A 17,091-nucleotide genomic window follows, 5' to 3' on the forward strand; every position below is an offset into this window, starting at 1 on the left:
GCATTTAAAATAAAAAAAGATTTGGTAAAAACATGCACTCGCTTTCCATATTAATTAAAATGTATGTAAATGGCACATATAGGGCCTGTGCTTCCTTTACAAATATTATTGAGAACATTACATCTATTCTAAAACATAAAGGCACTTACAAAAGCTGACACGTATTCTAATATCATACATAAATCATATAAATAAATAAATAATGAGGCTATTTATAATTTTTTTATTTATATTTTTTATTTATTAGTAAATAAAAAAAAAAATCCTTCTATTATTCATTCATTTTCTTGTCGGCTTAGTCCCTTTATTAATCTGGGGTCGCCACAGAGGAATGAACCGCCAACTTATCCAGCAAGTTTTTATGCAGCGGAGTCCCTTCCAGCCGCAACCCATCTCTGGGAAACATCCACACACACATTCACACACACTCATCCACAACGGACAATTTAGCCTACCCAATTCACCTGTACCGCATGTCTTTGGACTGCGGGGGAAACCGGAGCACCCGGAGGAAACCCACGCGAAGACAAGGAGAACATGCAAACTCCACACAGAAATGCCAACTGAGCCGAGGCTCAAACCAGCGACCCAGCGACCTTCTTGCTGTGAGGCGACAACACTACCTACTGCGCCACTGCCTCGCCCATCCTTCTATTATAATATAGTATTAATGATGATGATGACGATAGTATTATTATTATTATATTATTAATTATATTTAAGGATATTGTTTATTTATTTTTATTTTTTTAGAGGTTTACTTCTACAATTTGACACATTCAAATCCCTTTAGAAATGTTCTAACCAACAGGCTCATGTCATGTACAGTACAGATACTTAATAAATAACCCACTATAATATAAAATAATTAACGTGTTATGTTTTTTTTTTTTTTTGTCTCCACAAGCTTTGAAGACGTAACATAAATTCCGCTTTTAAATAATAGGTCACCTAGAGCTTTCATCATGAGGCTGTGTTCAAAATGGCATCAATGTTTTCAAAGTGCACTGCAAAGGGAGCGCAATTGTAAACATGAAGATCGCTAAAACTGAACTGTAAAAATACTTTGAAAACAAATTACACCTAAGAGAGATGACCTTAATGCTTTTTTGTTTGTAACAATTCCAACTTTGAATGTTAAGATGTTCTAAATGAATAGGGCATAGTTGGGATAAGTGGGAATAGAACACAGTCAGGAACTATAAAACTCCAGAGCTGTAGTTGCAGTCATAGAAGTTTGCGAATGTTTATTGGAACGATGAATCTGGGAAACGGCAAATCAACCCACTATTTTTGTAACGACCAAACCTGTGACCTAAGTTGGTTTGATGGTTTTCGGAAACGCACCCCAGATCAGTCTACTCCAAATAAAATAAAAGATTTATGTGTTTTAATATATTTTATGGAAACATTAAGAAGTATTATTTTCATTATTTTAAAGCATGTATACTCAAAAACTACAGCAATAAAAAGAAAAAAAAGACATTAGCCTATTTCATTGTCATGTTGTGTCATCTCAGGGATTCCCTACTCCACAAAGTCCACCATATTATCAACCTCATCCATTTCAATTTACTGGCATTACATGGGCAAAAACCAACAACTGTTGCATCACTTCAGAAACTCCATGTGTTGATATGTGATGATAAGCAGTTCTATATAAAGCTCTTGTTTCCTCTGGAGTTGCTGTATCATTTTTGTACATCATATTTCTGCTATAATGTCTGCTTTTGTGGTTTTGGCTGCTCTGGGTCTGCTTGGGACCCTGCCAGACTGTGATGAACTCACAAAACCCCAGAGCTTGGAGGATGACTACAAAAGCGTAAGTGCATTTTTCATATTCAAAATTATATATTTTTTATTTTATTAAACTTTTTTCATATACAGATGAAGTCAGAATTATCAGCCCCCATCCCCCTTAAAAAAATGTAAAAAATTTCGGGGGGAATTATTAAAGGGGCTAATAATTTTGATCTAAAAATAGCTTTAAAAAAATAAAATCTGCTTTTATTCTAGCCGAAATTAAACAAATAAGACTTTCTCCAGAAGAAAAAATATTATCAGACATACTGTGAAAATGTCCTTGCTCTATTAAACATAATTTGGGAAATATTTAAAAAAGGAAAGAAAAAAATCAAAGGGGGGCTAATAATTATTTTTTTGTATTTGCGTTTATTGGAGTATTTCTTATTATTATTATTATTGAAGGAAAAGAGAATTTACATACAGTAAAACTGTAAACATTAGTTACCTTCTTTCTATTTTTATTATAACAACCCAAAACCCATCCCCAATAGACAATCGAACAGAAATAGCTTAAAGGGGCTAATAATTTTATCCTTAAAATGGTTCATAAAAAAATTAAAATTAACAGAGCACATTTTCACAGTATGTCTGATAATATTTTTTCTTCAGGAGAAAAGTCTTATTTGTTTTATTAATAATAATAATAATCATAATAATAATATTATTATTATTATATTATTATATTTTATTAAGCTAATAATAAAAGAATAAAAGCAGTTTTTAATTTTTAAACAGTATTTTAGGGTCAAAATTATTGACTCCTTTAAGCTATATTTGTATCAATAGTCTACAGAACAAACCATCCTTACACAATAACTTGCCTAATTACCCTAACCTGCCTAGTTAACTTAATTAACCTAGTGAAGACGTTAAATGCTGTATAGAAGTGTCTTGAAAAATATCTAGTCAAATAATATTCACTGTCATCATGGCAAAGATAAAATAAATCAGTTATTAGAGATGAGTTATTACAACTATTATGATTAGAAATGTGCTGAAAAAAATCTCTCCGTTAAACAGAAATTGGGGAAAAAATAAATGGGAGGTCTAATAATTCAGGGGGCTAATAATTCTGACTTCAACTGTATATATATATTCTGTATTTAGGCTCAAGAGTTTCATATTAAATCTAATTACATCTCAAAATGTTAAAAATGTTTTTTTTTTCCAACAGATCATGGGTAAATGGATCTTTCATAAAGGTATAGCAGATCATCAGTTATTTACGCAGATCCTGAAGACGGTAAACAGCTCATGGATTGAGTTTGGCCCGAGTCCTCTGGAAAACACTGTGACTCTCAGTCAAGGAAACATGCTGTAAGACTCAAAACCCAATACAGTAAATCTCATCATTATGACCAGTGTTGGGGGTAATGCATTACATGTAACACGAGTTATGTAATCAGATTACTTTTCAAGTGACTAAAAATGCTGGGTTTCACACAATTCAAGTTGTCCCAACAGCAAGAAGGCCGTTAATTCATTTTTTATGTGGATATTATGTGCATATTCTTTCCGTTGGCGTGGGTTTCTTCTGGGTGCTCCGGTTCCCCCCACAGTCCAAACACATAATCTATAGGTGAACTGATGAACTAAATTGGCCATAGTGTGTGTTAATGTAAGTGTGTATGAATGTTTCCCAGTACCGGGTTGCGGCTGGAAGGGCATCCGCTGCGTAAAGCATAAGCTGGAATAGTTGGCGGTTCATTCCGCTGTGATGACCTCTGAAATAGAGACTAAGCTGGAGGAAAAAGAATGAATAAATGATATTTATTTTATATTTTGTTCTATCTACAGCTGTATTCTTCATATCTAAAGGTGTAAATATCTTTTATTTGTTCTTATTTTCTATAGCTATAACCTCTGTTACCTTTATAACATTTTCTGCATATTTACTTCTTATTGTATTCCATAATTTAGTCACAGACGGTTATAAGCATTTAACTGTATATCATACTGTAAAAATAAGTAAAAGTTTTGTCAAGCAAGCCCAGCTCAGTCAGTAACGCAAAAGCAACATAATGCATTACCTTCATTAAAGGTGCCGTAAGTTTTTGCCTCTTCCAAACCATAATAATACCATATTATGCTTGCAGATATTTCAGAAACATGCTAAGTGAACATTCTTGTTTATCTGAAAAACAATGCTGAATCAGATAATAATAATAATAATTAAAGCTGCAAGCAGTGATGATAGGGACCTCGCACCCGGGCTCAACGCCGCCCGGTGGCCTCAGGATGACAGTGAACAGCGAACAACATTTATTTAAGTCGATATATAAATAACCTGAGTAAATCACAGATTAATGCCAAACTTCCTCCTGTCAGCAGGTGGCGCTATAACTATGACTCAAGATTGGCATGTGGATGCCATCAGTAGAGAAATCCTATTTACCATGTGAATTTTCGGGCAGATCAGACATTGTTTGGCTGAGTTATAATACCTTCTTGTTTTGTGGCGAATCGTCAAAGTTCGTGAGGCCCCCACGGACACGCCCGTCAACGAAAACTGTAGATCTTCGCAATTTAACATCGCTAAGGCCTTTAGATTACAAAACCCAATTTTGGTGTTGATCTGATAAAATCCCTAGCAGTAGTTCGTTAAAACCCTTGTTGGGTTTAAGATTTCGCTCCAAGAGACATTTTTGTAGGTTTTGGCGTGTTTGAGGTCTGTGCCAATTTTCGTATGTGTGCGTAATTCGTAGCTTGGGGGCCAGTCTGTCAAAAGTGCATAGGTGGCGCTGTCGAGTCATTTTGCCATGCCCACTTCCGAAACCAATAACAAATGTAAATGTTCACCACTCCTGCGGCGTGTGCAAAGTTTCGTGAATTTTCGGGCATGTTTAGCCCCTCAAAAGAAGAAGAAGGATAAACAGAGCAATTACAATAGGGCCTACGCACCGTTTCAGTGCTCAGTCCCTAATAATAAAAATGTATTTCTATAGCGCCTTTTCAGAGCTCAAGGACACTTTACAAAGAATGTGATAAAGAGAGTTAGTACAAGCAGACATTTGAAGAGACAGCATTAAGTACACAAACATACAGGAAGTCAAATATAACAAACTGAAATTACAAAAACAAGACCTAAGAGACAGATAAGCAGAGTGCAGGTGGATCAGATAAAGTGGTCAGTTTGTCAGATCAGAGGTGAAGCATTCAGAAAATAAGTGAGTTAAGATTTAAATTCTGAGATATTATTAGCAGAGCGGAGTGAGCGTGGTAGAGAGTTTGAGTTTGGGTTCAATAACACTAAATAATCTGCCCCCATTGAAGAGAGGCGGTACCTAGGGAGAGGAGTCAGAGGAACGTAATGAGCGAGTAAGGGTGTAGGGGACAAACATGTTGCAAAGATAAGAGGGAGCTAGGCTATTTAAGGATCTAAATGCAAGGAGGTAAATTTAGAATTTACGGTATGCAACTTGGAGCTAATGGAAGTTGTACAAGATTGGGGTTATATGAGCAGAACGTTTAGTATTAGTGAGTATCCTAGCCGCAGAGTTTTGAATATTTTGTAATCTGGAGATGAGGCCGGTAGGCGGACCAATGAAAAGGGTATTACAGTGCTTGAAGAGACAAATGCATGGACGACAGTCTCAGATTTAATACACATTTAATGTGAGACTGAAAGAAAAGTGTGGGGTCGAAGGTTACACTGCAGAGCGGCTGCCAGCAGCTAGCTCTCTGCAACTCTCACATGGTCGCCCACTGAAGCTAAGCAGGGCTGCGCCCGGTCAGTACCTGGATGGGAGACCACATGGGAAAGCTAGGTTGCTGCTGGAAGTGTTGTTAGTGAGGCCAGCAGGGGGCGCTCAATCTGCGGTCTGTGTGGGTCCTAATGCCCCAATATAGTGACGGGGACGCTATACTGCTTAGTGAGTGCCGTCTTTCGGATGAGAAGTTAAACCAAGGTCCCGACTCTCTGTTGTCGTTAAAAATCCCAGGATGTCCATCAAAAAAGAGTAGGGGTTTAACCCTGGCCTCTGTCCATAATGGCCTCCTAACTCTCCCCATATCATAATTGGCTTCATCACTCTGTCTCCTCTCCAACAGTCAGCTGGTGTGTGGTGTGCGGTCTGGCGCAGAATGGTTTCTGTCGCGTCATCCAGGTGGATGCTGCACACTGGTGTTGGATAAGAAGATTCCCCCCTATGTGTAAACTGCTTTGAGTGCCTAGAAAAGTGCTATATCAAAGTATTATAGTAGAATTATTATTAATTATTATTATCATTCTTACCTAAAGTTATCCTGCTTTGAACATGTGTTTTCCCTGCCTTTCCAGTACTAGACTAAGAAGTGTCACATATATTTAGTTCCACATGAGGTTATTAATTAGCAAATAATGTAAATATTAGTAACATAAACATTAGTTGAACAGGTTACATTGTAACCCGGTGTCCTAACAGCATGCTACCTGATGAGATTTGCAGTGATGAGCAATTTGGCTATTTGCACCTGACGAAACATAATAGAAATATAGCCATTCAGAAGCATTTAATACATATTAACCCTCTTTAACATTATAAAATGTATGTTCAGTTCATAAGTTCAATTTCAAATAGGTTATTTTATTTTCAAGATCTGAGGTGAGCTTTCTTCTGCTTTCAGTATTATAGCAATAAATGTCAAGTGAAATGGCATTCAAACTCACATTATTAGCATTTATCACTGAATAAAGCACGTGAGGTGTACCTGAGGTTATCATTGCCAGTTTTCTGTTGTTTACCTGTGAGAAATTAAAGCCATTCATAATATATCAATTAGAGGTGTTGGTTAGGACAAAAACTCCTTTCAATATGGAGAATATTCCTTTATCAGGTGCCGTTGCTTTTATTTAGGACACGGTTTAAATGAGTCCCTCCTGTCCTCAATCTGGCAACCTGGGCTTGCGTTTGTTTTGATCCAGGAGTGCAATACCTAGTTCAACCATAAAGTGTCAAACTTACATACTGCACCTTTAGAAAGTAAATAACTCGTTTGTATTAATGCATTACTTTTAAAAGAATTTTCCACAACACTGATTATGAGCATCAGTCTGAATCTGACTTCTCTCCCTCTCAGAAATGGAAAGTGTGAATTTAGCACCACCAATGCAGCTATTAAAGACAATACCATTTATTCTGATCGTAAGTTAACAAAAGCAATATTTCCAGTTGAAAATTAGTTCTGAACACTAATAAATGTCATCCTGCTGTTTGTTCCTCAGACAACGGCACATTATCAGAGGGAAAGTTTCTGCTGTCCTGTCCTGACTGTCTCACCATAAGCTTCGTCAGTCAGTTCAAAAACGAGACCATTAAGACGCTGTACTTTTTCAGTAAGTCACAGACATCACCAAACACATGCAGCTCCAGAATAACATGTTCCTTAAAGGACCTGAGAAATGACTTCCAAAAGCATTTTTACAGCTGTTAAGGCAGTTTTCATTATTATTACATTAACTTTTATGTCACATGCTTAAATTATGATTATGGAATTAGGATTTGGCCTAAAGCTGGCACAGCAGGTATTCGTCCGGCACTGTTATATAGCATGTGGGCCAAACATGGCCCAGGTTTGGCAGAGGTAGCTTTGTCTTTAAGGCGGCACACAAGACTTGGGCCAGATATCAAATGTAGTATTTGGCCCAGATGTTAAAAATGTATATGTGGGCCACGTAAGCTTGGCCTAACTTGACCCACTTTTAAAAAACATTTAAATTACACCAATTAGATCACTTAGAGAAAAAGCACGGCCATAAAGCGAAATGCTACATGGGTTTATCAAATTAACTGCAGTCGTGACACACCAACATATCTGGCCCAGTTCAAGCCCAGTTATGGGTTATTGACTTGGCTGAGACTTGGTCCAGATATGGTCCATGTTTGACCCTTGTCTGGAAGCTAGACTTGGTCCAATCATGGACCGTAATTCACTGCGGCATGTGGGCCAAGCAAAACCTGATTGTGTGGGCCAGATCTGAGCCAGAAAAAATTGCTATGGGGGAACCCAGGTAGCAAAGAATTCTGGCCCAGATTTGGTTTAAGGCTGGCACAGCAGGCATTCGTCCGGCACTGTTATATAGCATGTGGGCCAAACATGGCCCAGGTTTGGCAGAGGTAGCACTGTCTATAAGGCGGCACACAAGACTTGTGGCCAGATATCAAATGTAGTATTTGGCCCAGATGTTAAAATTATATGTGTGGGCCACGTAAGCTTGGCCTAACTTGACCCACTTTTAAAATACATTTAAATTCCACCAATTAAATCACTTAGAGAAAAGGCACGGCCATAAAGCGAAATGCTACACTGGTTTATCGAATTAGCTGCAGTCGTGACACACCAACATATCTGGCCCAGTTCAGGCCCAGTTATGGGTTATTGACTTGGCTGAGACTTGGTCCAGATATGGTCCATGTTTGGCCCTTGTCTGGAAGCTAGACTTGGTCCAATCATGTACCGTAATTCACTGCGGCATGTGGGCCAAGCAAAAGCTGATTGTGTGGGCCAGATCTGGGCCAGAGAAATGTTGCTATGGGGGAACCCATGTAGCAAAGAATTCTGGCCCAGATTTGGTATAAGGCTGGCACAGGAGACATTCATCCGGCACTGAAATATAGCATGTGGGCCAAACATGGCCCAGTTTGACAGAGGTAGCACTGTCTTTAAGGCGGCACACAAGACTTGGGCCAGATATCAAATGTAATATTTGGCCCAGATGTTAAAAATGTATATGTGGGCCACGTAAGCTTGGCCTAACTCAGGGATGGGCAAAATCGGTCCTGGAGGGCCGGTGTCCTGCACAGTTTAGCTCCAACACTAATCAAACACACCTGAACAAGCTGATCAGTGTCTTCAAGATCACTAGAAATCTACAAGCAGGTGGGTTTGATTAGAGTTGGAGCTAAACTGTGCAGGACACTGGCCCTCCAGGACCGAGTTTGCCCACCCCTGGCCTAACTTGACCCACTTTTAAAATGCATTTAAATTCTACCAATCAGATCACTTCGAGAAAAAGTACGGCCATAAAGCGAAATGCTACATTGGTTTATCAAATTAGCTGCAGTCGTGACACACCAACATATCTGGCCCAGTTCAGGCCCAGTTATGGGTTATTGACTGAGACTTGGTCCAGATATGGTCCATGTTTGGCCCTTGTCTGGAAGCTAGACTTGGTCCAATCATGGACCGTAATTCACTGCGGCATGTGGGCCAAGCAAAACCTGATTGTGTGGGCCAGATCTGAGCCAGAAAAAATTGCTATGGGGGAACCCAGGTAGCAAAGAATTCTGGCCCAGATTTGGTTTAAGGCTGGCACAGCAGGCATTCGTCCGGCACTGTTATATAGCATGTGGGCCAAACATGGCCCAGGTTTGGCAGAGGTAGCACTGTCTATAAGGCGGCACACAAGACTTGTGGCCAGATATCAAATGTAGTATTTGGCCCAGATGTTAAAATTATATGTGTGGGCCACCTAAGCTTGGCCTAACTTGACCCACTTTTAAAATACATTTAAATTCCACCAATTAAATCACTTAGAGAAAAGGCACGGCCATAAAGCGAAATGCTACACTGGTTTATCGAATTAGCTGCAGTCGTGACACACCAACATATCTGGCCCAGTTCAGGCCCAGTTATGGGTTATTGACTTGGCTGAGACTTGGTCCAGATATGGTCCATGTTTGGCCCTTGTCTGGAAGCTAGACTTGGTCCAATCATGTACCGTAATTCACTGCGGCATGTGGGCCAAGCAAAAGCTGATTGTGTGGGCCAGATCTGGGCCAGAGAAATGTTGCTATGGGGGAACCCATGTAGCAAAGAATTCTGGCCCAGATTTGGTATAAGGCTGGCACAGGAGACATTCATCCGGCACTGAAATATAGCATGTGGGCCAAACATGGCCCAGTTTGACAGAGGTAGCACTGTCTTTAAGGCGGCACACAAGACTTGGGCCAGATATCAAATGTAATATTTGGCCCAGATGTTAAAAATGTATATGTGGGCCACGTAAGCTTGGCCTAACTCAGGGATGGGCAAAATCGGTCCTGGAGGGCCGGTGTCCTGCACAGTTTAGCTCCAACACTAATCAAACACACCTGAACAAGCTGATCAGTGTCTTCAAGATCACTAGAAATCTACAAGCAGGTGGGTTTGATTAGAGTTGGAGCTAAACTGTGCAGGACACTGGCCCTCCAGGACCGAGTTTGCCCACCCCTGGCCTAACTTGACCCACTTTTAAAATGCATTTAAATTCTACCAATCAGATCACTTCGAGAAAAAGTACGGCCATAAAGCGAAATGCTACATTGGTTTATCAAATTAGCTGCAGTCGTGACACACCAACATATCTGGCCCAGTTCAGGCCCAGTTATGGGTTATTGACTGAGACTTGGTCCAGATATGGTCCATGTTTGGCCCTTGTCTGGAAGCTAGACTTGGTCCAATCATGGACCGTAATTCACTGCGGCATGTGGGCCAAGCAAAACCTGATTGTGTGGGCCAGATCTGAGCCAGAAAAAGTTGCTATGGGGGAACCCAGGTAGCAAAGAATTCTGGCCCAGATTTGGTTTAAGGCTGGCACAGCAGGCATTCGTCCGGCACTGTTATATAGCATGTGGGCCAAACATGGCCCAGGTTTGGCAGAGGTAGCACTGTCTATAAGGCGGCACACAAGACTTGTGGCCAGATATCAAATGTAGTATTTGGCCCAGATGTTAAAATTATATGTGTGGGCCACCTAAGCTTGGCCTAACTTGACCCACTTTTAAAATACATTTAAATTCCACCAATTAAATCACTTAGAGAAAAGGCACGGCCATAAAGCGAAATGCTACACTGGTTTATCGAATTAGCTGCAGTCGTGACACACCAACATATCTGGCCCAGTTCAGGCCCAGTTTTGGGTTATTGACTTGGCTGAGACTTGGTCCAGATATGGTCCATGTTTGGCCCTTGTCTGGAAGCTAGACTTGGTCCAATCATGTACCGTAATTCACTGCGGCATGTGGGCCAAGCAAAAGCTGATTGTGTGGGCCAGATCTGGGCCAGAGAAATGTTGCTATGGGGGAACCCATGTAGCAAAGAATTCTGGCCCAGATTTGGTATAAGGCTGGCACAGGAGACATTCATCCGGCACTGAAATATAGCATGTGGGCCAAACATGGCCCAGTTTGACAGAGGTAGCACTGTCTTTAAGGCGGCACACAAGACTTGGGCCAGATATCAAATGTAATATTTGGCCCAGATGTTAAAAATGTATATGTGGGCCACGTAAGCTTGGCCTAACTCAGGGATGGGCAAAATCGGTCCTGGAGGGCCGGTGTCCTGCACAGTTTAGCTCCAACACTAATCAAACACACCTGAACAAGCTGATCAGTGTCTTCAAGATCACTAGAAATCTACAAGCAGGTGGGTTTGATTAGAGTTGGAGCTAAACTGTGCAGGACACTGGCCCTCCAGGACCGAGTTTGCCCACCCCTGGCCTAACTTGACCCACTTTTAAAATGCATTTAAATTCTACCAATCAGATCACTTCGAGAAAAAGTACGGCCATAAAGCGAAATGCTACATTGGTTTATCAAATTAGCTGCAGTCGTGACACACCAACATATCTGGCCCAGTTCAGGCCCAGTTATGGGTTATTGACTGAGACTTGGTCCAGATATGGTCCATGTTTGGCCCTTGTCTGGAAGCTAGACTTGGTCCAATCATGGACCGTAATTCACTGCAGCATGTGGGCCAAGCAAAAGCTGATTGTTTGGGCCAGAGCTGGGCAAGAGAAATTTTGCTATGTGGGAAGTTATGCATTTAAAGAGTTCATTCATTTTCTCCTGTCAAGTGCATCCAAACCCAGCAGACACAGGACGTCAACATAACGTCAGATTGACATTGTACCCCAATATCATGAGGACGTTACATTTTGTTTTGAAAAATTGACACCAACGTTCATCGTCCAACCTAATATCAACCAAATATCAACGTCTAATGATGTTACAGCTTGACCCTGTGTGGACGTTACCACAAGACATTGAATTTTGGTTGCCATACCTGATGAATGAACATCAGTATTTGACGTCAATATGACGTTGGTTTAAGATGTTGAAACAACTTTGGATTTTTGTCACTTTCCAACAAAACCTAAAATCAACCACAATTAACGTCATTTCATGTCGTTATTGGATGTCATAATAACATTGTCATAAGACGCTAACTAGACAATACATTTTGGTCACCTGACTACATGACCATAATCTAACCTAATATTAATACATAATGACGTTGTGTGCCTGCTGGGAACTTCTATGAGTTTCTTGTTTGTGTTGAACTCAAAAAGATATTTTGAAAAATGTTAGAAACATGTAGACATTGACATTCAAAGAAGGAAAAACAAATTGTATGAAAGTTAATGGTTACCAGTTCCAGTGAACTGTTGCACCATCACAAAATCGCCACTTATAAGATTAGATTTCTCTAAAAATCAGTGATTTTTCAATTTATTTTACCCCAGTATTTTTAATGGAGTTTCTGCGCTAGCCTGCTACTACTGATGCAGCATTTACACAGACTTTCATTGCGTTTCAGGCTTCAACAACTTAATGAATGCTTAAGTCTCATTTGATAGGCTTAATTGATAGTATTTTAATTACCATTGGCTGAAAAACACTAGCTGTACCTATAGCCCATTAGATGAACTAAATTGGCCGTAGTGTATAAGTGTATGCGTGTGTGAATGTGAGTGTGTATAGGTGTTTCCTAGTGCTGGATTGCAGTTGGAAGGGTATCCGCTATGTAAAACATATGCTAGAGTAGTTGATGGTTCATTCCGCAGTGATAAATCAGGAACTAAGCCAAAGGAAAATGAATGAATGAATGGATGAACCACTGAACTGAACTACTGAATTTTTTAAATACTTTATGTAAAAGGCTTTTTTTTTTGGTGATGGCAGCTTAAAGACGCCTCTCATATGGAGAATGAAGTCACATGCATTCCTCAGGTGTGAGTTTTACACAGACTTCAACAAAGTGTGAAAATCTTGATGGTTCTGTGCATCTCGTCTATCAAATCTGAGCTTTACTTTGTATTTCCTATGGATTCAAGTCAGGCGATAGGGTATACGCCGAGCTAGTGCTGTTCCCATGCTGATACACTTCTGGTGACCTGTTATTGTGAACTTTTTTCCATTTTATACGGTTCCTTATACAGCATAGATGTTGTAATGTCATTAAAATACATTCAGTAAAATAAACTTTAGCATTTATTTAGTTGCCCAAGCGTAAAACGAGACAAAAAGTTGATTACTCGCACGCGCCCGTCAGAATCGGCAGGCTAACGCTGAAGCTCCATTGAATATACTGGGGTAAAATAAATGCTCATATTATAAAGATATGGCGGGGGAAATGTCATTTAATGCACTGTTTCTTGTACAATCTGAGACCCACTTTAAATCGGATATCACTCAGCTAGTGGAGATCGCTGATTTTTAAAGAAAACAGACCTTAAACACACCGGATTTTGCATTGGCATTCAATTCGCCGGAAGCGCTTAACCCAGGTTACTGGCAAATTAAAAGTCCTATTAGCATGCTTCGGCATATACCCCATTGACTGGGCCATTCTACAGCTTGATTTTCTTTCTCTGAAAGCATTAGTGAGTTTGCTTGGCTGTATTTTAGATCATTGTCTTGCTGAAATGTCCACCCTGGTTTCATCTTCATCCTCCTGCTAATGTAGATGTTGGACTGAAGCAGCTGATATTCATTTACACTGAGGAAAGGTAGAAGTTTGCTGAAGAACTACTGAGATATCAGCTGCTGTCTGAGCTTTCACTGCCTTTCTACACCTGTCATTTCATTTTATTATACATAAATGTATCTGTAAACTAATTAGATTTGTTTTCTTTGCATATATGGATTTATTTGGTTGTTACCAACATCTAATGAAAATTTTAAGTCAACGGCATCTTTAGAAATACGTTTAATGAGAAAAATAGTGACGTGTTAAATGCTTATTTCCCCCACTGTGAATACACTTAGACCAGGGGTGTCCACACTCTGTCCTGGAGGGCCGGTGTCCAACCCTAATCAAACACACCTGAACCAGCTAATCAAGCTCTTACTAGGTATACTAGAAACTTCCAGGCAGGTGTATTAAAGCAAGTTGGTGCTAAAGTCAGCAGGACACTGGCCCTCCAGGACCGACTTTGGACACCTCTGACTTAGTATATTAAAAAAGCTCAATGTTTTATTTTCAACTTGCAGACACAGCAGAAACTAAACAATTTTTTTTTTTTTTTTTTTTTTACTAAAATGAGAATCTGTGTGATGGTAAAACGTATTGATGTGTTTCTCCCTGCAGAAAGAGACAGTAAAGTAGAAAAAGTGGAGACAGACATGTACTGGAAGCAAGCTGAGTGTCTCGGGTTCAAGACTGAAGAGCAGTACACATATGATGGCGTAACAGGTCAGTTTAAAAGCCATATGAAGTGCTTTAAATGTGCATTTTTATTAAGTGTTTGACGTAATCTCAACTGAAACATGAAGAGAGGGTGGGACATAGAGTAGCTCCTCCCCCTTTTTCAAAAAACAGCCAATGGTGTTTTGTTTTATCACCGCTCTGCCAGTGAGAGTGGTTGAGCTCAAGTGCATCAAATGAAAAGAAAATTAAAAGAGTCTTGAAGGGGGCGGGGCATGTCAGGTACTAGAAAGCAGTTGATTGGTTAAGATTTGATGAGAAACTGAAGTATGAGGTTATGTCAGGGGTGGGCAAACTCGGTCCTGGAGGGCCGGTGTCCTGCACAGTTTAGCTCCGACCCTAATCAAACACACCTGCTTATAGATTTCTTGTGATCTTAAAGACACTGATTAGCATGTTCAGGTGTGTTTGACTAGTGTTGGAACAAAACTCTGCTGGGACACCGGCCCTCGAGGATCAAGTTTGCCCATCCCTGGATTGTGTGAATAAAATAGTTGATCCTTTTATGCGAAAGTGACAAACTGCAAGCTTTGCATGTTTATAGTCAGCTAAATGTAAAGTTCGTCACTGTTTTATGAAACATTTGCTTATCCGCTTGTTAAGTGTGACGTCACGCAAAGCGGCGTCCGGGTCCAAGAGCTCTATTCAAATGCATGGGGAAACTCATGAAGTGGTAATAATAAAAGTTTACAAAGCGATTTAATACTTTCGAAAATCACGATCGCAATATATATGTCCATGCCTAATATCCGATGACCAGAAAGTGATGCATTTTTTATAAATTGTTAATTTTGGTATTTGTGATGCAGCATGCCCAGAGAATGTTGTGTACACTATGACTTTATATCAAATTAATTTTAAATTTAATGTGTGATATGAATTAATAGTGATCATAAACGAATGATTTCTCAACTCAAATGAATGGCAGCTTGGACCCGGAAACAGTGTTAAATACGTCACAAACACGTCACTACTTAACAAGCAGATAGATATCCTTAGAACTTAATTTCACAAGACCTAACTCCTGAGACCCAAAGATTTTTTTTCTTTTTTCTTTTTTTTTGTGATTTTCTACATCCTTCGGGTTAAAAAAAATCTACAATTTAGAGTTTTTACATTTAGTTTTTGTTTTTAATTTTACAGCAAGTCCACTGTAGTGGACCACAGGACCATTTTAATTCGAAACAACCGCCAAACTGTACAGGATATGGCTGTAAACGGATATTCATCCAATATTAATGTAACAAAAACTAAACAAAAGCCATTTTTTCCTGTTGTATTGAAATTCCTGAAACAGTTTAGTCAAAAAAAAAAAAAAAAAAAGAAGTGATGTTAATCCAAAACAAATTCAACATTAAAGCGATTTAAAACTGATTGTCATTCTCTAATTGTCTCTAATTGTCTGATTGTCAGACTCTAAATCAGAGTTTCTCTCAACTATCCTATGAAAAATCTTCTCTACTTCAGTTCTGCCTCATTTTTTAAAACATTTTAAAAGCTCAATTTTACATACCTCTCTCCTTCCCATAAAATGTGCTTTTTTGTATGTCGGCCATTTTGGATGCAGTGTAAAGCCTGATTTATACTTCTGCGTCAGGTGACCAGCGTAACTCACTGCGCATACAACGCGTGTGGCTGTGCATTTATACTTCTGCGCGCTGTCTCTGTCGGTCTGCATTATTTTAAGAATTATTTATTAAGAATTGTTTTAAGAATTATAATAATTTAGCTACTAATTTATTTATTTATAAACTTATTTATCTGTTTGTTTGTTTATTTAGTTGTTTATTTAGCTATTTATTTGGTTAATTGTTAATTTTTTAACATGACATATGTATATTTGTTAATCTGAATCACAAAAGTTGTTCAAAACATTTAAGTACAAATTTTAAATCTATTAAATATTCTTTCAATGAACATAAAATCACTTTTATAATAATAAAAATAATTAAAACAATTAAGTTGTGGCCAAAACGACATGTCTTTTCTTCAAGTCATATATTAATTAATTTACATTTAATTTTTTTATCTCTGTCCCTCATTGCAGAATTCTGTCGTGCTGCCCAGGATAGCTCATCTGTCCAGGAGCCTTGAAGTTTGGACCGATCAGATCAATAATAAAAGGCTGCTTTTAGCGTCTGAGTTTGTAAACATGAAATAAAAAGTGAAATTGAATAAAGGTCATTGTTATTAATAATCTTAGTGTGTTTGTTTTATTTAGCCACAACAAATTATTCAACAATTCTTATATGTTTTTTGTAAACAATAAGCAACTTAATTGTGAATACTTGTACAGAAATATATTCATTTATTATTTGTACAGTTTAAAAAGTCAACTGTGCAAACTGAAATATTTACAGCACAATTTACAGTAACTTACTGGCAATTTTGGTTGTAAATACACTGTAAAAGCGCTATAGAAATAAAGGTGAATTTAATTGAAAGTTAAACAAATACCAAACTGTTAACAAATAATTATTACTGTTCTGTATTTTTATATTACAATTGCAATTATTAATTTGCTGTCACACTATGCTGTATAACTGCAAATTAACTGTGTTTATATGCTGCCAACTCTTTTACACAACTCTAATTTTGACTAATGATCTTCACCTTTTTATACAAGAAAATTTTAATTGAATTGAGATCAAAATGAACATTAAACATCAAGATTATTGCACTTTTTTACAAACATGTTGAAAACATTTAAAGATGTGTCACTCATGATTATAAGAGAGAAAACAAAAAGGCAAAAATTAAAATGCAAAAGCATGCCAACATGTTAAAGGTCAGCAGATCAAGGAAATGTGAAGAGTTTTGCATGAATTACAGTTATGT

At 38.6% G+C, this 17,091-nt stretch overlaps 1 protein-coding gene across 2 annotated transcripts; it reads left to right on the plus strand.

Annotated features, from left to right (window-relative positions):
- The first annotated feature begins 716 nt into the window (after positions 1 to 716).
- On the plus strand, positions 717 to 16,450 carry LOC795897 (saxitoxin and tetrodotoxin-binding protein 2). Of its 2 annotated transcripts, none has more exons than XM_087282114.1 (6): positions 717 to 1,822; positions 2,981 to 3,123; positions 6,865 to 6,929; positions 7,010 to 7,120; positions 14,137 to 14,241; positions 16,301 to 16,450. In XM_087282114.1, exons 1-6 carry the CDS (start codon positions 1,721 to 1,723, stop codon positions 16,345 to 16,347), a joined length of 573 nt encoding a protein of 190 aa, XP_087138240.1. In that variant the 5' UTR covers positions 717 to 1,720; the 3' UTR covers positions 16,348 to 16,450. The 2 variants fall into 2 exon arrangements, with proteins under 2 accessions (XP_087138240.1, XP_087138241.1); XM_087282115.1 differs by having other exon boundaries at positions 1,686 to 1,822; positions 2,981 to 5,929; positions 6,010 to 6,929.
- Positions 16,451 to 17,091: the final 641 nt, after the last annotated feature.

The sequence above is a fragment of the Danio rerio genome, chromosome 14, assembly GCF_052040795.2.
Source record: "Danio rerio strain M-AB ecotype USA chromosome 14, GRCz13ab, whole genome shotgun sequence".
Taxonomy (NCBI): domain Eukaryota; kingdom Metazoa; phylum Chordata; class Actinopteri; order Cypriniformes; family Danionidae; genus Danio; species Danio rerio.

What these genes read in the sequence shown, in the direction of transcription:
- LOC795897 (XM_087282114.1), top strand. Translation starts at nt 1,721, where the DNA reads ATGTCTGCTTTTGTGGTTTTGGCTGCTCTGGGTCTGCTTGGGACCCTG. An exon ending in TGGAGGATGACTACAAAAGC is followed by an intron (nt 1,823 to 2,980) that starts GTAAGTGCATTT and finishes TTTTTCCAACAG; the next exon opens with ATCATGGGTAAATGGATCTT. An exon ending in CTCAGTCAAGGAAACATGCT is followed by an intron (nt 3,124 to 6,864) that starts GTAAGACTCAAA and finishes TCTCCCTCTCAG; the next exon opens with AAATGGAAAGTGTGAATTTA.